The sequence below is a fragment of the Camelina sativa genome, chromosome 3 (assembly GCF_030686135.1).
Source record: "Camelina sativa cultivar CO46 ecotype springtype chromosome 3, ASM3068613v1".
Taxonomy (NCBI): Eukaryota; Viridiplantae; Streptophyta; class Magnoliopsida; order Brassicales; family Brassicaceae; genus Camelina; species Camelina sativa.
The window spans coordinates 31,003,776-31,021,624 of NC_141882.1; the positions used below are offsets into that span (position 1 = coordinate 31,003,776).

The following is a 17,849-nucleotide window of genomic DNA, read 5'->3' on the forward strand; positions in this document are numbered from 1 at the left end:
AGAAGATGTCTCCATTGATGTTGGTGAGAGTCATTCTTCGGTTAGGCCAGTCCATGACGGCTCCGGCTGTGGATAGGAATGCTCCTCCAAGGATAAGTGGTGTAAACCTTCCTTTCTCAGCATTGATAACTTGAAAATCAGTTGAAACATTGCAGATTCCAACTCTCACATGAATGTCTCGGACAATTCCTTCGGGTATTGTGAATGAAGAGTTGGCGAGTCCTATGCGTATGTCCGAGGGTTGTAAGTGTCTCAAGCCAATCTTCCTTGCAGCATCGGTTGACATGATGTTGATACATGAACCGGAATCACATAATGCATCTTCGAATTTAACACCATTGATGGAACAAGTGATGAGGAATCTGCCAGGGCTCTCCACTTTGTGTAGTGTTCGCAAATCTTCAGGTTCCAAAGCTTTTAAAAAACAGATCTCTAATCTCTTCTACTGATTCTCTGCTTTCCAAAAATAAACGAGAGATATCATGTTGGCACCAAGTATTCATGAAAGACGTACGAAGGGGTAAAGCTTTGACAGCTTTGGTGAACTTCTCCAAGTCTTCCTCGCTAATGCGTCTTCTACGCCATAGTTTTTGTGTTTCGGCTGGTGCGTTTGGATAGAGAGATAGTCTTGCCTCTCTAAAGTGATCCTCCACATGTTCTTCAGTAATATAGCTCTCCATGAAGAAACGCTTCAATGGGAACTTGCTCCATGCTTCTTCGAATGAGATGTGGGGCGGAATAGCTTTCATCAAAGTCTTAAACTTGTCTCTTGGGGGCTCATCCCATCTAGAGATTGTTTGTATCTCTCCAAACTCGGCGGTTTGGTGCTCCTTTCCTTCTTCTACAATCGGCTCAGCTTCTGGTTCTCCTTGTTGAGGGTTAGAAAAATCGGATCCATAATCTCTAATGGACTCATCCTCATAGTCGGTTTCATACTCCTCTTCTTCTTCAGCGATTTCTTCTTCTCCTAGACCTTCAAGGTTTCGTGGTGGTGAGGCTTCAAGAGATGTTACAGCAAAACAATCCTTGATAAGGATCGAAACTTCTTCTCCTTGAGAGATCTCTTGCAAATCGGGTGTAGAACTCTTGGTCTCCATCGAAACTTGTAGCTTATCTCTCAAAAAATATTTTTTAGGTTCTGCAGCTTCTAGGGGAACTTCTTTCACGTCGAGATATTGTGGAGGAGGAGTAGGTTTCTCCCTTGTTTTTATAGGGCCAAGAATTCCTTTTCCTAAAAGGAAACATGAAAGTTTTCCTTTTTCATCAAGAATTTCTTTTTTTCTTCCTTCTTCTTCTCCATCGATTCGATTTTCTTCCTTGGTGTGTCCAGCAACACACAAGATTGAGCTCTCCAGATTCTCCTCAAGAGACTTGATTCTCTTTTCCATGGCAGCTTGCTTAGCTCCAATATTAGACTCAAGTAGTGGAACAAGAAGACCAGTGAACTCTTCGGTTAGAGTGTCTCCCAAGGTATCAAATTGTTTACCAATCTCTTCCACTTTGGTTTCGGTTTTCTTAGCTCTTTCTTCATACTTCTCCATATGGTTGCACAGGTCGAAGATCTTGTTAAGAATAGCTTCGGTGTTATTGCAGCAACGGCTCTCCAAAGTGTTAATCTTCATGTTGCAATCGCTAATCTCCTTAGCATTTTTTCTTATCTCCTTTGAATGTTTATTCTGCTCTTCTTCAAGACAATGGAACTTCCTCTCAATGGCTTCAGCAGTTTTAGAACTTTCCGCCTCTATTCTTTTAACTTCAATAGCAATATCATCCATTCTTCCCGAAAGATCAGTTTGGATTTTGTCAAGGTTTCCATGTAGCATCTTCAAAGTCCCATCTAGAGAGTCTGTCATCCGACTTATAAAGTTCAGCATCATTTCTTCTTCAGCTTTTAGTTGTATAGGCTTACGATGGTTGTCTTGGTAGACTTGGTGTGGAATTCGGAAAGGATCTCGGTAGGGATGGTTTAAAGTTCAGCTCAAGTTGTTGCGTTCGTCCGGGTTGTTGAATAAGGTTTGTAAGTCTTCAACCTTCCACTCTAAACGGCTCTCGATGGTGTCAATGGTGTAACCCATATTGATAATATTTGTTCGGTCATCATCAATATACTCCGTGTTGTTTAAGACTTGATTGTTGACAGCATTGATTTGCTCCTCCAAGCGTGTAACGTCCTTGGTGATAGTCTCGAGTTTGGCTCCAAACTCAATGCTCATCTTATCCAACTTAGCATTTAGAACTCTATTAGCCTCCTCATGACTTGATATAAGTTCATCCATCATCTTCATGAGCTTGTCTTCATTGTAAGAGCTCTTTGAAGTGATTGGTTTTCGATTGTCATAGAAAAAGTTTTCATTGACATCGACATTCATAACTTCTTGCGGATCAAGGTGATGGTCCGTTGCAAAGCATGGCACGTCCGTGTGGTACGGTGTGTAAGAGTGTTCAGCTCGGCAGTAAGCTGGTCCAAGTGGTGCTCGGCCTCCAGATGGTCGAGTGAAAGCACTGCGACAAGATTGCCTAAGTGATGGTACAATGCTTGGTCGAGAGCGACCAAGGCTTGTACCGTGCAGCGAGTGGAATTGTGGACCGGATGGGTCTTCGTCCGTGGCTCGATAGTGTGACATGAGCTCAGCAATAGTAAGGTTCTCAAAATCTCCTGGGAGAGTGTTGAGGTTCATCCTCAAGGTCTCCTGAAACAATGAAAAACAAAAAGAAAAATTAAACAGCAGGGTGTCCTAGACGTTACTCTAGTTCCTAGACTCTTGTAAACAACAATCTCTCCCCAACAACGCGCCAAAAAGCTTTGATGTGTGTGGTTTTTCACTTCAAATCTTTTACCTTAAGAAGACCACACAACTGCTCAAAGTGCACAGCTAATCGATAGTAGTATTTAAGGATCGATCCCACAGAGAGAGAGTTGTTGTTCAACGGAATCCGACGGAGGTAAGTAAGGCTAGGACTCAGTAAAAATAGGGTTTTGGTTGTCACGGTTCTAGCAAGCAAATGAATGTAAATAAAAGCAAGTAAAATAAATGAAACAATCGTTGGGCATCAAGGGGAATCGCAGGGGTTCAATGATCTATCTATCTAGGAAAGTTTAGGGTTAGTTTGTTTATCTAAAACTCGGACTATGAAACACTAATGAACCGTTAACTTAAAGTTCTCAAGCTAACCGTCTAAGATCCCTACAATTCTTTACTCAACTGTCGCAGGCAATGACCCATAGATTAAAGCATTTCAAACAGGTTCGATTATAATCCGTGGAATTCCATAGGTAAGGGGTATGTGCTTCCTATGGCTCCCCACACATCTAAGCTAGGTCAAGCACACATGCAAGCTTTTGGCAAAGCACAAACACTTTAGATCATAGTTAGTTCATGAGGCTAACTTAAAGCATTAAGTAAAGACTTAGAATTAAAGCATAGAATAAACAAGAATATAAATCTAACAAACCCTAAAAATTACCACCTAAACTAAGATCATCTCCCCCCTTTGATTTATCCCTTTAAACCCAACTAGAAAAATACTATAGCACGTTTAAGGGAATCATCAAAGTAAGGTTTAAACAATTCATAAACATAAAAGAATAAATAGAGAAAAGGGTTTTACATATTACTTCAATGATAGTCAAACAAAGTTGTAGGATATTCTCCCTTACAAACAAAGTACAAAGCAAATAGAATAGAAAGAGTTGGTGGATCTCAAAGCTTCAAAGAGAGGGACGAGGGAGAGGTCTGTACGTCGGCTGCTCCTCTGGTCGTGTCTCTTGGCTGCTCCAATGATTGCACACTCAAAACCCTAGGGCTTAGAAGAGTATTTATAGGGTTCTGTCTAGGTTTAGGGTTTTGTAAGGGTAGAAACGTCTTCTCTTGTTAAGTGCATGGAAAGGGGCAGCGTAGGAAGCTTCTAGAATGGGGGTGAAGACTTCGACTGGGCCGCCGTGGTGGTAGCTGGTCAGGCCTTCAATAAAAGCCCATTGGCTTGATGGTTCTTCTTAGGTCGGTTTAAGATACGTCTTCGTTAAATCGGGCTTAACTTCCGGATGGTTGGATGGATTGACTTGATTCCACTTCGATAAGAAAGATGACTCTCTCAGCTTTCCATAAACACCAAGTACGTCGAAATGTGAGATCTAGAAGTTCTTCAAACATTGCCCGTACTGTATAGCTCTGAAATTTTCCTAAAACGTATTTTACTTGCCTTTTGGTCCTTTTTTGTTATAAAACCTGTAAAATCTTCTTGAAACCTAAAATACTTGATAATGGACATTAAAGCCTTGAAATCATATCAAACTGTTCCTAAATGCATACTAAAACTATAGCTAAAATGGGTAAAATAATGATGTTATCAACTGGAAATTTAATTTTGTTTTGAAAACGTGAGTATGAAAATAACAACATTTATATTCTTGAAGTATTAAATCGTTTGTTTTAATTAATATACGTATTTTTTTCCAATCAAAAACACCAAATATTAAACATTCAAAATAAAAATAAATTAGTGTTTTTTAAAAGTTTTTTCCTTAAATAAAAACTCGGGATTAGATATGATTCTAGTTCTTCTTCTTCTTCTTTTTTTGTCAACAAAAGAGATTAGCTCAAAAGAGCCAATCTAGAGGGAAAATTGTTTACAAACAAAACATGCTGCGGGGATAGGCGGGCTTGGCGAGCCAAAGAATCCGCTTGTACATTTGCATTTCGAGAAATATAAGATAAATAAAAAGAATCAAACTCCTCTCTATCAGTTTTGATGCCATCCAAATATGTTGCGAAAGCCGGCCAGTCGTGAGGAGAAGACACCATCTTAACCAAGTCCGCACTGTCCGTAAAGAAAGCCACATCCTGGACATCTGGCCAATCATGCACCGTATCGCCCAAATGAAAGCTTCAACTTCTGCATGCAACGGGGACATACTGCACCGGTAATTGGAGACTCCACGTAAAGGTGATGATCCTTGGGGGGAAAAGCAAACCCATCCTGCACCTGCAAAAGAATCTGTTTCTTTCCAAGAGCCATCAACAAAATACCTATAACCATACCCCAGTGAGAAGAGAAGTAATATCTGCACCAGCCCGAATAACCTGAAACGGCAAAGGGATGCCCCTACAAGCGGTATCATAGCCTGACTTAACCGTATTGAAAGACCCCGACCCCGGCCATCCGATGGCCGGTGACGTTCTCTCGTCATTTGCTCGCTACTTAGTCATATTATACGGTCCATTCTTTAAATAAGGTTCATTCGCGCATTCTGTGATTCAATATCTAGAGTCTATATGATATAACTTAGAGTAAAGCAAACAATCGAACATTGTATTAAATAATCAAAGGATTCGATACAACTTATGAGTTTGCATAATAATGCTAGTACAAGCTGTATAATCGATCCCCGCTACCCATATCACCACCACTCATCTTCCCGGCCATGAGTCTCGCGCCTAAGCACTTCCTTTCCCGCGATCATTCTCCTTTCCTGAAATCCAAGTAACCATCAATAACCTTCCCCTTAGCCGTACAATGTCATGCAATGCACGCTAAGTTCTAACATTCGTCCAGTACAGCGGTCGGGCGGTAGAGAGTTATCCCGCACATCAGTTCGGACGGTGTACCGAGGAATCTGTACAGATCCCCGTCCAACCGCCGAGCCGTGTTTACTTTTCTCCAACTGTACCGTCTGTACTCGGACACTCCGGATGGTACGCTGGTCGGTAGGGAGGTAGCATGAGCATCAGTTCAGCCGTATCCTGGCCGAGCCGCACCCCCTTTCCTCCGACCAACCGGACCAACCGAAGTATTACAAATACTTATGCAGATGCAACTACCCCATTTCCCAGACCCATAAGGTCGTTATTGTACCGTACCTCCGGCCCTTAAGCCTTATCGCCGAACTCTCTTTCTCTCGGAACCTTCTTCCCTACCTTATACTCGAGCTCTCGAGTTTTACTTTATTTTCCTGTTTCCGATGGTGTGTTCGAAATGAGAGCCACGCCCTCTATTTATAGGGTACGGGCTGCGGTTTTGGCCCCAAAAACACCTATCAGACACATCCGTCCGATCGCACATATTTGGCCATGTCCATTCGGCTATGCCTGTTCATCCATGTCCGTTCGGCCATGCCCGTTTGGTCCCGAGCTCCCCAGCTGACCTGAACTCCATCTACTACCATACAGCTGGCCAAGCTGGGTCGAGCTGGGTCGAGCTGGATCGAGCAGACTAGCAGCTGGTCGAGCTGGACGTAGCTGGTCGAACTATCCGCAGCTGGCCGAGAGCTGCCGTAGCTGGCCAAGAACTGTACGCAGCTGGCCGAGAACTGTCTGTAGCTGGCCGAGAACTGTCCGCAGCTGGCCGAGAGTTTTTCGAAGCTGACCGATCTTTGTCCCATGCTTGGCTTGTTTCCCTCCTTGTCCGAGCTAATGCGCAACTCTTTTCCCGACTTGTCTGAGATCTCCCTACCATCTCGGACCAAGCCACGACCTACGATCCTATTTAGGATCGCGGGTGTTACAAGTCTCCCCCCCTTGAAAGGGATTCGTCCCCGAATCCGGATCAAGTTAATCTTCACTCATCTCCTTAAACTACTTAGGATAATCCGCCTTCATCTTGTTTTCAGTCTCCCAAGTAGCTTCTTCGTGTCCACCGCAGTTCCATAAGATCTTCACCATGTTAATCTTTTTCCTGCGCATTCCCTTTACGATTCGATCAATGATTCGAATAGGCGTGGCTTCAACCGCCAAGTTTTCTTGCAACTCAGGTGGTACGTCCTCGACCACTTCGTCTTCCTCACTTAGGCATTTCCGTAATTGTGATACACGAAAAACCTTGTGAACGGCGTCTAGCTTTGGTGGTAACTCCAACTTGTAAGCCAACATGCCTACCCGTTCGATCACCTTGTACGGACCATCGTACCTTGGGCTCAACTTTTTCCTTTTGGTAAATCGCCCTTTTCCCTTATAGGTCATCGCCTTAAGATACACCAAATCGCCCACTTCAAACTCCAACTCCTTCCGACGCTTGTCCCCATAACTTTTCTGTCGGTTTTGGGCTTCCTTTAACTTGATTTTCAAGAGCTTCAACTTTTCAGCTGTCTCGTCCATAATCTCGGGTCCGAATAACGTCCGTTCCCCAACCGGCGTCCAGCACAACGGCGTTCGACATGCCCGGCCATAAAGCGCTTCATAAGGCGACATTCCAATACTAGCTTGGTAGTTATTGTTGTACGCGAATTCCACCAAGTTCAAGTACTTTTCCCAGCTTCCGCCTCAATCCAGTACACACGCTCGCAACATGTCCTCGAGTGTCTGATTTGTTCTCTCGGACTGTCCATCAGTTTGTGGGTGATAGGTCGTACTTAGGTTCACCCTTGTTTCCAACGCCCTTTGAAAAGCCTTCCAGAAATGTGAAGTGAACCGCTTATCACGGTCCGAGACAATACTCACCGGCACTCCGTGCAACCGGACGATCTCCTCGATGTACCTGACCGCGATTACCTCGGCTCCATCTGTTTCCGCGATTGCGATGAAATGTGCAGATTTGGTCAATTTTTCCACCACTACCCAAACCGCATCATGCTTAAGCTTACTCATAGGCAATCCAGTCACATCTTAGTCGAACCAGGGTGGATCGAGAACTTAGACTGGTGCGCTTCCTTTAGAATTTCCTCCCTTAACTCCTTGTTTTGCGGCACACATACTCGTCCATTCACCGCAATGGTACCATTGTTTGATGTCTAAAACTCCGTCTTATTATTCTCCGCTCAACTCTTAAGTTCCTCGTCTTTTTCTTGAGCCAATCGAATTCTACTAAGTAGATCCGCCTGATCGGCCGCTCCCAGGCCTAGTGGCTCAAACTCCTTAGACAATGCATTTAAATGCAAAGCCCCCATCATGTAAACCAATTCTTCCTGATTTTTCTCGGCTTCCACATCGCAGCGTCTCCTACTTAAGGCATCAGCGACTTGATTTGCCTTTCCCGGGTGATAGGCGATGTCTAAGTCATAATCTGTGACAAACTCCATCCACCTCCTTTGCCTTAGATTTAACTCCGGCTGGGTGAATATGTACTTTAAACTCTTGTGGTCGGTGAAGATTTGAACTTTGGCTCCATAGAGGTATGAACGCCAAATCTTCGACGCTAACACCACCACGGCCATTTCTAGATCGTGCGTTGGGTAATTTCCCTCGTGTTTACGTAATTGCCTTGAAGCATATGTGATTACACCACCCTTCTGCATTAGTACACAACCTAACCCAGTTATAAAGGCATCAGTGTACCCCACGTACGGCTCGTCCGCCTCCGGCAGTACCAGTACCGGAGCACTCGTGAGCATTGCCATTAACTCCGAGAAACTTTTCTCGCATTCTTCCGACCATTGGAACTTAGTGTCCTTTCCCGTCAATCGTGTCATTGGCTGAGACATACTCGCAATGCCTTTGACAAACCTTTGGTAATATCCAGCCAACCCAAGAAAGCTCCTTATCTCGGTGGCATTCTTCGGACATGGCCAGTCCTTTATCGACTTAATCTTCTCCGGATCCACGGACACTCCTTGGTCCGAGACAATGTGTCCAAGGAATCCGACACTCTTTTGCCAAAACAAGCATTTGCTTAACTTCGCGAAAAGATTTTGGTCCCTTAACCGCTCTAATACTGCCCTCAAGTGATTTTGATGGGTTTCCCAATCCTTCAAGTAAACGAGTATGTCATCAATGAAGATGATAACAAACACGTCCAAGAATTCCCGGAACACACCGTTCATCAACTTCATGAAAGCTGTTGGTGCATTGCTCAGTTCGAACAGCATGACCACAAACTCAAAGTGGTCGTACCTTGTCCAGAAAGCTGTTTTCTAAATGTCCGTTGGATCAATCGGAATTTGATGGTACCCCAAAGCCAAGTCTATCTTTGAGACCCACTTTGCACATCGGAGATTTTCCAACAACTCATCTATCCGGGGCAATGGGTACTTATTTTTCACCGTCACCCAATTCAGCCCCCGGTAATCGATGCATAGTCTGAAGCTACCATCCTTTTTCTTTACAAACAAGACCGGTGCACCCCATGGTGAACTACTTGGTCTGATAAATCCTTTCTCCAACAATTCTCCCAATTGTTTCTTTCACTCTGCCATTTCTGCATGTGCCATCCGGTAAGGCGCTTTAGATATAGGGGTCGTCCCCGGTTCTAGCTCGATGGTGAACGGATCTGACCTATCCGGTGGCACTCCCTGTACCACTTCAAACACATCGGCAAATTCGTTGGCTATTGGAATATCGTCCAACTCCGCCTTTTCCCCAACTTCCTTTGTTATGATTGTGGCTAAGTATGCCTCACAGCCTTTCTCCAGCATCCTTTTCGCCTCGATTGCCGAGATAATCAAACTTCCCGAAGTTTATCTTATTCCATGGAACTTTAACGTCCCATCCTTTCTCTCAAAATTTACTCGCCCTTGGTGACAGTCAATGTGAGCCTTGTACTTTCCCAACCAGTCCATCCCCAAGATAACATCGTGTTTCATGAGTGGAACAATGATCAGGTCAGTAGGCATATTGACACCATTGACGATGACCGAGATTCCACGAACCACACCATACAGGTACATCACCTGCCCGCCGGCTGCTCGGACCAATCCATATCCGGTGTTCGGTTCACGCTTGAACCCACCTTTCCCTATCATTTCCGGGCTCACAAAACAGTGTGTGGCCCCCGAATCAAACAAGGTGTGCGTTTCCACATAACCTATTCTTAAGGTCCCTACACATTCCTCTAGAATGCTAAGTACCCATATCCCCCTTTCATATGCATTATGATGCTATGTAATGCACGAATTGAACTTAGAAAGGTTCTCATACATACCAGTAATCGCCCTGTAATTCCCAGCAGCAGTTTCCTCGGACAGTTCGTACACGCGTGGTGCAACAGCATGTCTCTTTGGTGGTTGCGGTAAAGGTTCCTCGCCATGGTTCCCACACTGATAGTTCTGTCTGCCCTCGTCAAGCTTCGGACATTCCCTCTTAAAATGTCCCTCTTTTCCGCACAAGAAGCAGGACCTTGGCCCATCGCCATTTTCCATCCTCGGACAGTTCCGGATTGCATGATCCTTGCTTCCACAGCGAACACATGCACCCACGGCCCTCCAGCAAGAACCGTTGTGGTATTTTCCGCAAGTCCTACACTCCCCAAACTTGGCGTCGGACCTCGCGTTATCCACCTTGTCCCATTTCCTTTTTCGATCAATGGTTTTGGCTGGGTTATTTGAACGCAATGAAACCCTCTCGCGTCTAAGCTGTTTCTCTTCCTCCAACCCAGCTTCAATCATAACTGCCCTTTCCACTACCTCCACGACCGAGTAAAAGACACCTTTCACGCAATGGTTGCGGATGTCCACCCGTAATCCGCGGATAAAGCGCCTAAGGCGACTGAATTCAGCATCATATGCATGTACCGTCATATCCCCTTGTATCAGGTTCAGGTACGCACTTTCCAGTCGGTCCCAAGCCTCCGGAGGAAATAATTTCTTGTTGAATTCCTTCTCAAAGTCCGCAAGTGTTATAACTTGCCCACCTTTCCGTTTCACAACTGACACCCACCAGTCATGTGCTTCCTCTTCCAGGAAATGGACAGTGATGTCCTTTTGATACTCCTCCGCGCAGCGAGTGGAATTAATATTCCTTACAAGTCGACTTCTCCACTTGTCAGCCACGATCGGATCCGAACTTCCCGGAAATTGTTTTGTCTTCAGTCTCGACATATGCTCCAACGCATCCAAGTAGTCCCGTCTTTTTCTCGGAGAATCTCCCGGACTAACTTCGATGATCTTCGAACGTACCGGTACCAACGCCTTTGTCAGCATGTCCAACTGTGCCATCATTGCCTTCATCGTTTCCCATTGTTCCTGGGACGATGGTACGGCATTCTGTTGCCCATTCACGTCCGTAGCACCGCTACTCTCCGGCTTATCATTATCCGGTTGTTTCTCTCCAGCCACATGTCCGGCTGGATTCTGGGCGTTTGTGTTCCCTCCTTCCACGTCGACTAATGTCTCAGCGGCGTTAGTGATCTCATCGGCCACTTCCTTGCCCTTCCTTTTCTTTTCCTTGTTGCTCTTACCCATCTGCAAAACGCATGCACTTTAGTCATGGTTAATAAAATAAACCGATAACACTAAGAACAACTACAGCGAGATCCCATTAAGCCGATGAGTGGTGATACCTGAAACCCATTTTACCGGTCCTAGAACCAAGCATGCTCTGATACCAACTTGAAAGACCCCAACCCCGGCCATCCGATGTCCGGTGAGGTTCTCTCGTCCTTTCCTCGCTACTTAGTCATATTATACAGTCCATTCTTTAAATAAGGTTCATTCGCGCATTTTGTGATTCAATATCTAGAATCTATATGATATAACTTAGAGTAAAGCAAACATTTGAACATTGTATTAAATAATAAAAGGATTCGATACAACTTATGAGTTTGCATAATAAGCTAGTACAAGCTGTATAATAGATCCTAGCTACCCATATCACCACCACTCCTCTTCCCGGCCATGAGTCTCGTGCCTAAGCACTTCCTTTCCCGCGATCATTCTCCTTTCCTGAAATCCAAGTAACCATCAATAACCTTCCCCTTAGCCGTACAATGTCATGCAATGCACGCTAAGTTCTAACATTCGTCCAGTACAGCGGTCGGCCGGTAGAGAGTTATCCCGCGCATCAGTTCAGACGGTGTACCGTGGAATCTGTACAGATCCCTATCCAACCGCCGAGCCGCTTTTACTTTTCTCCGTCCGTACTCGGACACTCCGGATGGTACGCTGGTCGGTAGGGAGGTAGCATGCGCATCAGTTCGGCCGTATCCCGCCGAGCCGCACCCCCTTTCCTCCGACCAACGGGACCAACCGAAGTATTACAAATGCTTATGCAGATGCAACTACCCCATTTCCCAGAACCATAAGGTCGGTATTGTACCGTACCTCCAGCCCTTAAGCCTTATCGCCGAACTCTCTTTCTCTCGGAACCTTCTTCCCTATCTTATACTCGAACTCTCGAGTTTTACTGTATTTTCCTGTTTCCGATGGTGTGTTCGAAATGAAAGCCACGCCCTCTATTTATAGGGTACATGCGGCAGTTTTGGCCCCAAAAGACACCTATCGGACACATCTGTCCGATCGCACATATTCGGCCATGCATGTTCATCCATATCCGTTCGGCCATGCCCGTTCGGTCCTGAGCTCCCCAGCTGACCTGAACTCCGTCCACTACCGTACAGCTGGCCGAGCTGGGTCAAGTTGGGTCGAGCTGGGTCGAGCTGGATCGAGCTGACTAGCAGCTGGTCGTGCTGGACGTAGCTGGCCGAACTATCCGCAGCTGGCCGAGAGCTGTCGTAGCTGGCCGAGAACTGTCTGCAGCTGGCCGAGAACTGTCCGCAGCTGGCCGAGAACTGTCCGCAGCTGGCCGAGAGTTTTCCGAAGCTGACCGATCTTTGTCCCATGCTTGGCTTGTTTCCCTCCTTGTCCGAGCTAATGCGTAGCTCTTTTCCCGACTTGTCCGAGATCTCCCTACCATCTAGGACCAAGCCACGACCTACGATCCTATTCAGGATCGCGGGTGTTACACCTATTTATACCCGATTTCCTAAAGTTCCACCCAAAGGAGTCTGCCAACGAGAAAACACCGAAAGGAATATCCTCTATCAAGTCAACATCCATTGGATCAAAACGCTTAACGAGCCGATCTCTGTGCCAAGTATTCGTTAAAGGGTCCATGAATTGAGAAAATGAGAGAGATGGGTCCTGAAAAGGACCGTTACTTAAAGCTGATCTTGGGGATTGAGCTGGTATCCAGGGATCAGTCCATATAGAAATGGTGTCGCCTAGTTCTACTTCTTCTTCGTTGAATCGATTTCAGTGGCGAGTTGTATCTGATTAATAATAAAAATCAATTCGTTGTTCATTAATTTAATTAATTTTTTAACTGTGTACTTTGAATTATATATATTTTAAATTTTCTTTATTCTCGTTCGACCACCTAAGCATCTACAAATGATGCACAAAGCATCCACATAAGACTATATACAATATTATTAAATTCAACATCCACTACCTCAACTTTTAACACTCCACATTATTTTATCTTAACACTCAATTCAATTTTAATATCTCTGATAGTTTTGTTTAATAAAATTCAACACCTTACCCTACCATTTTATATTTTCATATTTTATTTTTTATTATTATTTGTGTTTACATATTTTATAAGAATTATCAATTAAACCTAAATTAAAGTGAATAAAAACTAAATAATTGCTTATATGTTTTATAATGTTTATAATTGAAATTAATTTTCTTTTTGCAAGTAAAAACTAAAAAGAATAAGTTTAATCACACAAAAAAAGTAATCAAAAATAATATAAAATAATAATTAGAAATGGTTTTTTCTATCCTTTTTCTATGTTCAAAAGAAACGAAACTAATTTTTATTTATAAATTTTTTTAAATGATGAAATTTAGTATATTTTTATTTTAGAAAAAAATAGATTAATATACAATAATTGTGATCAAGGGAGAAAATAAAAATTAACAAAATTATCGTCAACCAATCAGAATAAAACAAAATTTTCCACACAAAAAAATCAATACGAGGACAGGACAGACTCGAAATGAGGCAATACATGTGCCAGTATTTTGAGATGAATCGTCTAAACTCAGTTTAATCCACATGTGTTTAAAAAAAAATTCATCAGCCACATTGCATCGATTAAGCAGTTGAAATTTGTATTCAAAACCCTCATTGTACATGGTACAATCAAAAAGACAAAAATAAAATAGAGAAGTAACAATAGCGAAAGAGGGCTAAAAGTTTTGGTGAAAGCTTAAAGCTTGTCTTCGAAATCAGAGAGTGGAGTCATCTGTTCCTTCAAACCCTTCCTCTTCCTGGTATCAGCCACAAGCACTGAGGCCTGAGTTCCTGGCTCAAGAGGGTCAGACGACATCATTTCCCAATGATCAAAAACACACTGCGGGAACGCCTGTCCTGAGGTTGCTGCCCTAAGCTGAGCCGAGAATCCAAACGACTCCACAACAGGCAGGTACGCCTTGATGTTGTACAGTGGTGTCCCTGGCCTCTGCATCTCCTCAAAGACGTGTCCTCTCTTCTGATTCAGCACGCTGTAGATTCCTCCAAGAGCTCCCTCTGGTGCCTGGATCTCAACCATGTATACAGGCTCCAAAAGTCGGGGCTTGGCAGTGAGCTGGGAAGCGTATATGACTCTTCTGGCTGTTGGGATGACCTGACCACCTCCTCTGTGGATCGCATCAGAGTGAAGAACCACATCACAAACCTCAAAACAGATGCCTCTCATGTTCTCTTCGCAAAGAGGACCTTCCTTGGAAGCCCACTGGAAACCAGCCACCACTGAGTCCTTGATTTCATTAAGGTACTGAACTCCCTTACACATATCAACCACCATGTTAGGCCCTGTGGTTTCAGGTCCAAACGCCCAGATTTTCTTTGCAAGATCCTTGTCCCATCCAAACTCCTCCGCCAAGATCTTGGACCTGGTCTTAGGGTCATCCCTTGGACCAATACGTCCCTCATCAATTGCCTCAGCTAGACCTTCCTCCATGGGTCTCGCTTCCATGTACAGACGGTTGTGCTTGTTAGGAGACTTACTCATTACAGTGCGTGAAGATCTATCACATACTGTCTCACGGAAAGAGACCACAGGGTCTGACTTAATAATTTCAGCACCACCCATGAAATCATCCTGGAGATCCTTTAAACAAATCTCAATATGGAGTTCTCCTGCACCAGCGACAATGTGCTGCCCTGACTCTTCCATTGAGCACACAACCATAGGATCAGACTTGGCCAGCCTCTTGAGACCCTCAACAAGCTTAGGAAGATCAGATGCAACCTTACACTGAACAGCGACACGAACAACAGGAGACACAGAAAACTTCATGGCGCGAATGGGATGAGCATCAACTTCACTCTCATTGGTCAATGTAGCATTCTTTGTGATGAACTGATCCAGCCCAACCATAGCAACAGTGTTACCACAAGGAACATCGTCCACAGTCTCTTGCCTCTTACCCATCCAAATAACAGTCCTCTGAACACTCTTAACATACAGATCCTTCTTCTCACCAGGAACAAAGTTGGGACCCATGATTCTGACCTTCATACCAGTAGCAACCCTACCAGCAAAGACACGACCAAAGGCAAAGAACCTACCCTTGTCAGAAGCAGGAATCATCTTAGACACGTACAGCATGAGAGGACCATTGGGGTCACAGTTCCTGATGGCATTTGCATACTTATCATCAAGGGGACCTTCATACAGATTCTCAACACGGTACCTCTGGGCAGTGTGGGGAGATGGCAAATGAAAGATCATCATCTCAAGTAGTGCAGTACTTGCCGGGAGCCACGTCTGCATAACACGCTTCATCAAAGGCTTAGCCAACAGTTCCTTCTCATCGTTCTTCATCTGGACACCAAGCTTCGCCAACATAGGCCAAAGCTTGTCCTTCTGGTCATTCATGCAAGTGGCAATGATTTGCTTGATGGGTTCATAGCAGAACTGGACAAACCCTCGCTTGCAGGTCGCGGTACCAGTGTTTTTGCTAGTCCATTTCCTGGTGGCAGGGTCAAAGAAATTCTCACCCCAGAGTCTCTCCATCATCTTAGATTCATCAACACCGAACTTGGAAGCATACATCTTGGCAAAGTTGGTAAGTGTAAACGCCCAACCATGGAGACCAGCAGAAAACGCCACAGTACCCTTCTCAGGATAAACTTGAACATCACCAAGGAGAGGATCCTCATATGTAGCCATAATGACATTAGCATTCTCAATGACCCTCGAGAAAGTCTGGTAAGCCTCCTCACCATCAACCTGAAGCTCAAGGAAACATCTGTCCATTTTGTTGACAGTCAAGACAGGTCGAATCCTCTCACCAAGAGCCTGACGTAGAACAGTCTCAGTCTGAACACACACACCCTCAATGCAGTCGACCACGACAAGAGCACCATCAGTGATACGGAGAGCAGCAGTAACCTCAGAAGAAAAGTCAACGTGCCCAGGTGAATCGATAAGGTTGATGAGGTATTCGTTTCCGTCCCTGGCTCCAGTGAAACTCTTCAAAGAAGCATCAGTCATCTCGTAGTAGAGAGAAATACCAGTGGACTTGATGGTGATACCACGTTCTGCCTCATCAGCTCTGGTATCAGTCATACGAACATCACCAGCAACCTCTTGGGCAATGATACCAGCAGCAGCAACCAAGGAATCAGTGAGAGTGGATTTCCCTGTTGAAATAGAAAAAAGAGATAGATTAATCTGAAAACAGTTATAAACTGTGAACAAAGACTGAAAAATATGACTAGAGATTCAGGTTAAACAATCTCCAAAGAGAGGTGAATAATAATATACCGTGGTCAACATGAGCAATAACGGACATATTACGGATGTTGTGTTTGTAGTCCATAATCCGTCGGAGCTCATCAGCTGTGAACTTCACCTGCAAGTGTATATAACAAAGGTCTTTATTGAAGCATGAATCCTTATAGTATAAAATGCCTAGCGATGATATAAGAACCAAAACAAAAGTATTACCATTTTGTAAAACTTTTGTTGTCACCTCCAAAATCTCTGCAATATCAAAGAAAAAGTAAGGATTAGCAATTGAATTAGATTGACTGAGATATTTCATTACAAATCAGACAATAAGTAGGGAAACTTTAGCTTATATCACGCTTTTGCAACAAAACAAATAAAAATCATACAGAAATGAAGATACATATAAACAAGTGAAGACTATGATAATTTTTCGTAAATTATTCTCAAGAACAAAGGATCTGGATATTACTTAGTGACAGAACAACAAAAACTGAAAATTTTCAGATTATCATTTAGCAAACCAGATCGAGAGGTAAAAAATCAAACGATGCATAACAACAGACTTATCAAAACAAGCAACTATCGGAGATGAATCATAGGTTTTGGTGAGACAATCAAAGGATATTAGCACAGATCTGCAGCAAGTAAGTCTCTGTCATCTAAACATCAAAACGGTATCATCTACCAAACCAGATCGAGTTGTAAAAATTAGAACCATGCATGACAACAGACTTATCAAAACAAGCAACTACCGGAGATGAATCAAAGGTTTTGGTTAAACAATCAAACGACATCTCCAGCAAGACTCAGTAGTCATCTAAACACCAAAACGGAACAAAATTGCTAAAACTAATCAAGACAAACACAAAAGCAAACATCTACATGGAAATCGAATCATCGGTAAAGATCGATGCGGCGACTAACCTTAACGAGAAAGATGAAGACTAGTGAGAGAAAGAGAGAAGAGAGGTGCAAGGAGACGGCGACGAAAGCTTCTTATTATATATGCTCTATTCTCTAAATCAGGGTTTTAGCTCTAATGGGTCATATTGGGCCATTACGTGTCACACTAAATTAATCTTCATGAGCCCATGATTTGAGATTGCAAGTAATGGATATTATTAAGGCTAGATTGGCAAAGCGGAGAGGGGAGCAACAACGGTAAGCAGCTGAAGCAGGGGCGGGGAGAAGGGAGCTGTGAACGGGGGTTGGGAGTAAAATCTAAAATATATATTTATTTTTTTTATAAATAAAAATTCTTTGTTTTAAAACAAATTTATTTAGAACTAATTTTATTAAAAATAAAATTATAAAAAATATCTATGAAAGCAAAAAAACAAATAACGAAAAATTAGCAATTTTATAAATTAAAATTAAATATATATTCTGAAAATATTAATTTTAAATTTGAATTAGGGAATATTGAAAGCATATTCCAATATATTGTTTCTTAT

General features: G+C 43.5%; 2 protein-coding genes across 2 annotated transcripts in view; both read right to left on the minus strand.

Annotated features, from left to right (window-relative positions):
• Positions 1-17,849, minus strand: part of LOC104778406 (protein neprosin) — a 648,080-nt gene that overhangs the window by 445,347 nt on the left and 184,884 nt on the right. The window lies entirely within an intron of this gene.
• LOC147947928 (elongation factor 2-like) lies at positions 13,747-17,604 on the minus strand. Its single transcript, XM_087508962.1, has 4 exons — positions 17,320-17,604; positions 16,612-16,647; positions 16,429-16,516; positions 13,747-16,304 (listed from the first exon to the last, which is right to left on the minus strand). The coding sequence occupies exons 2-4, from the start codon at positions 16,612-16,614 to the stop codon at positions 13,864-13,866; spliced, it is 2,532 nt and encodes an 843-aa protein (XP_087365088.1). The 5' UTR covers positions 16,615-16,647; positions 17,320-17,604; the 3' UTR covers positions 13,747-13,863.

What these genes read in the sequence shown, in the direction of transcription:
- LOC147947928 (XM_087508962.1), bottom strand. An exon ending in TATTGCTCATGTTGACCACG is followed by an intron (nt 16,305 to 16,428) that starts GTATATTATTAT and finishes CTATTTCAACAG; the next exon opens with GGAAATCCACTCTCACTGAT.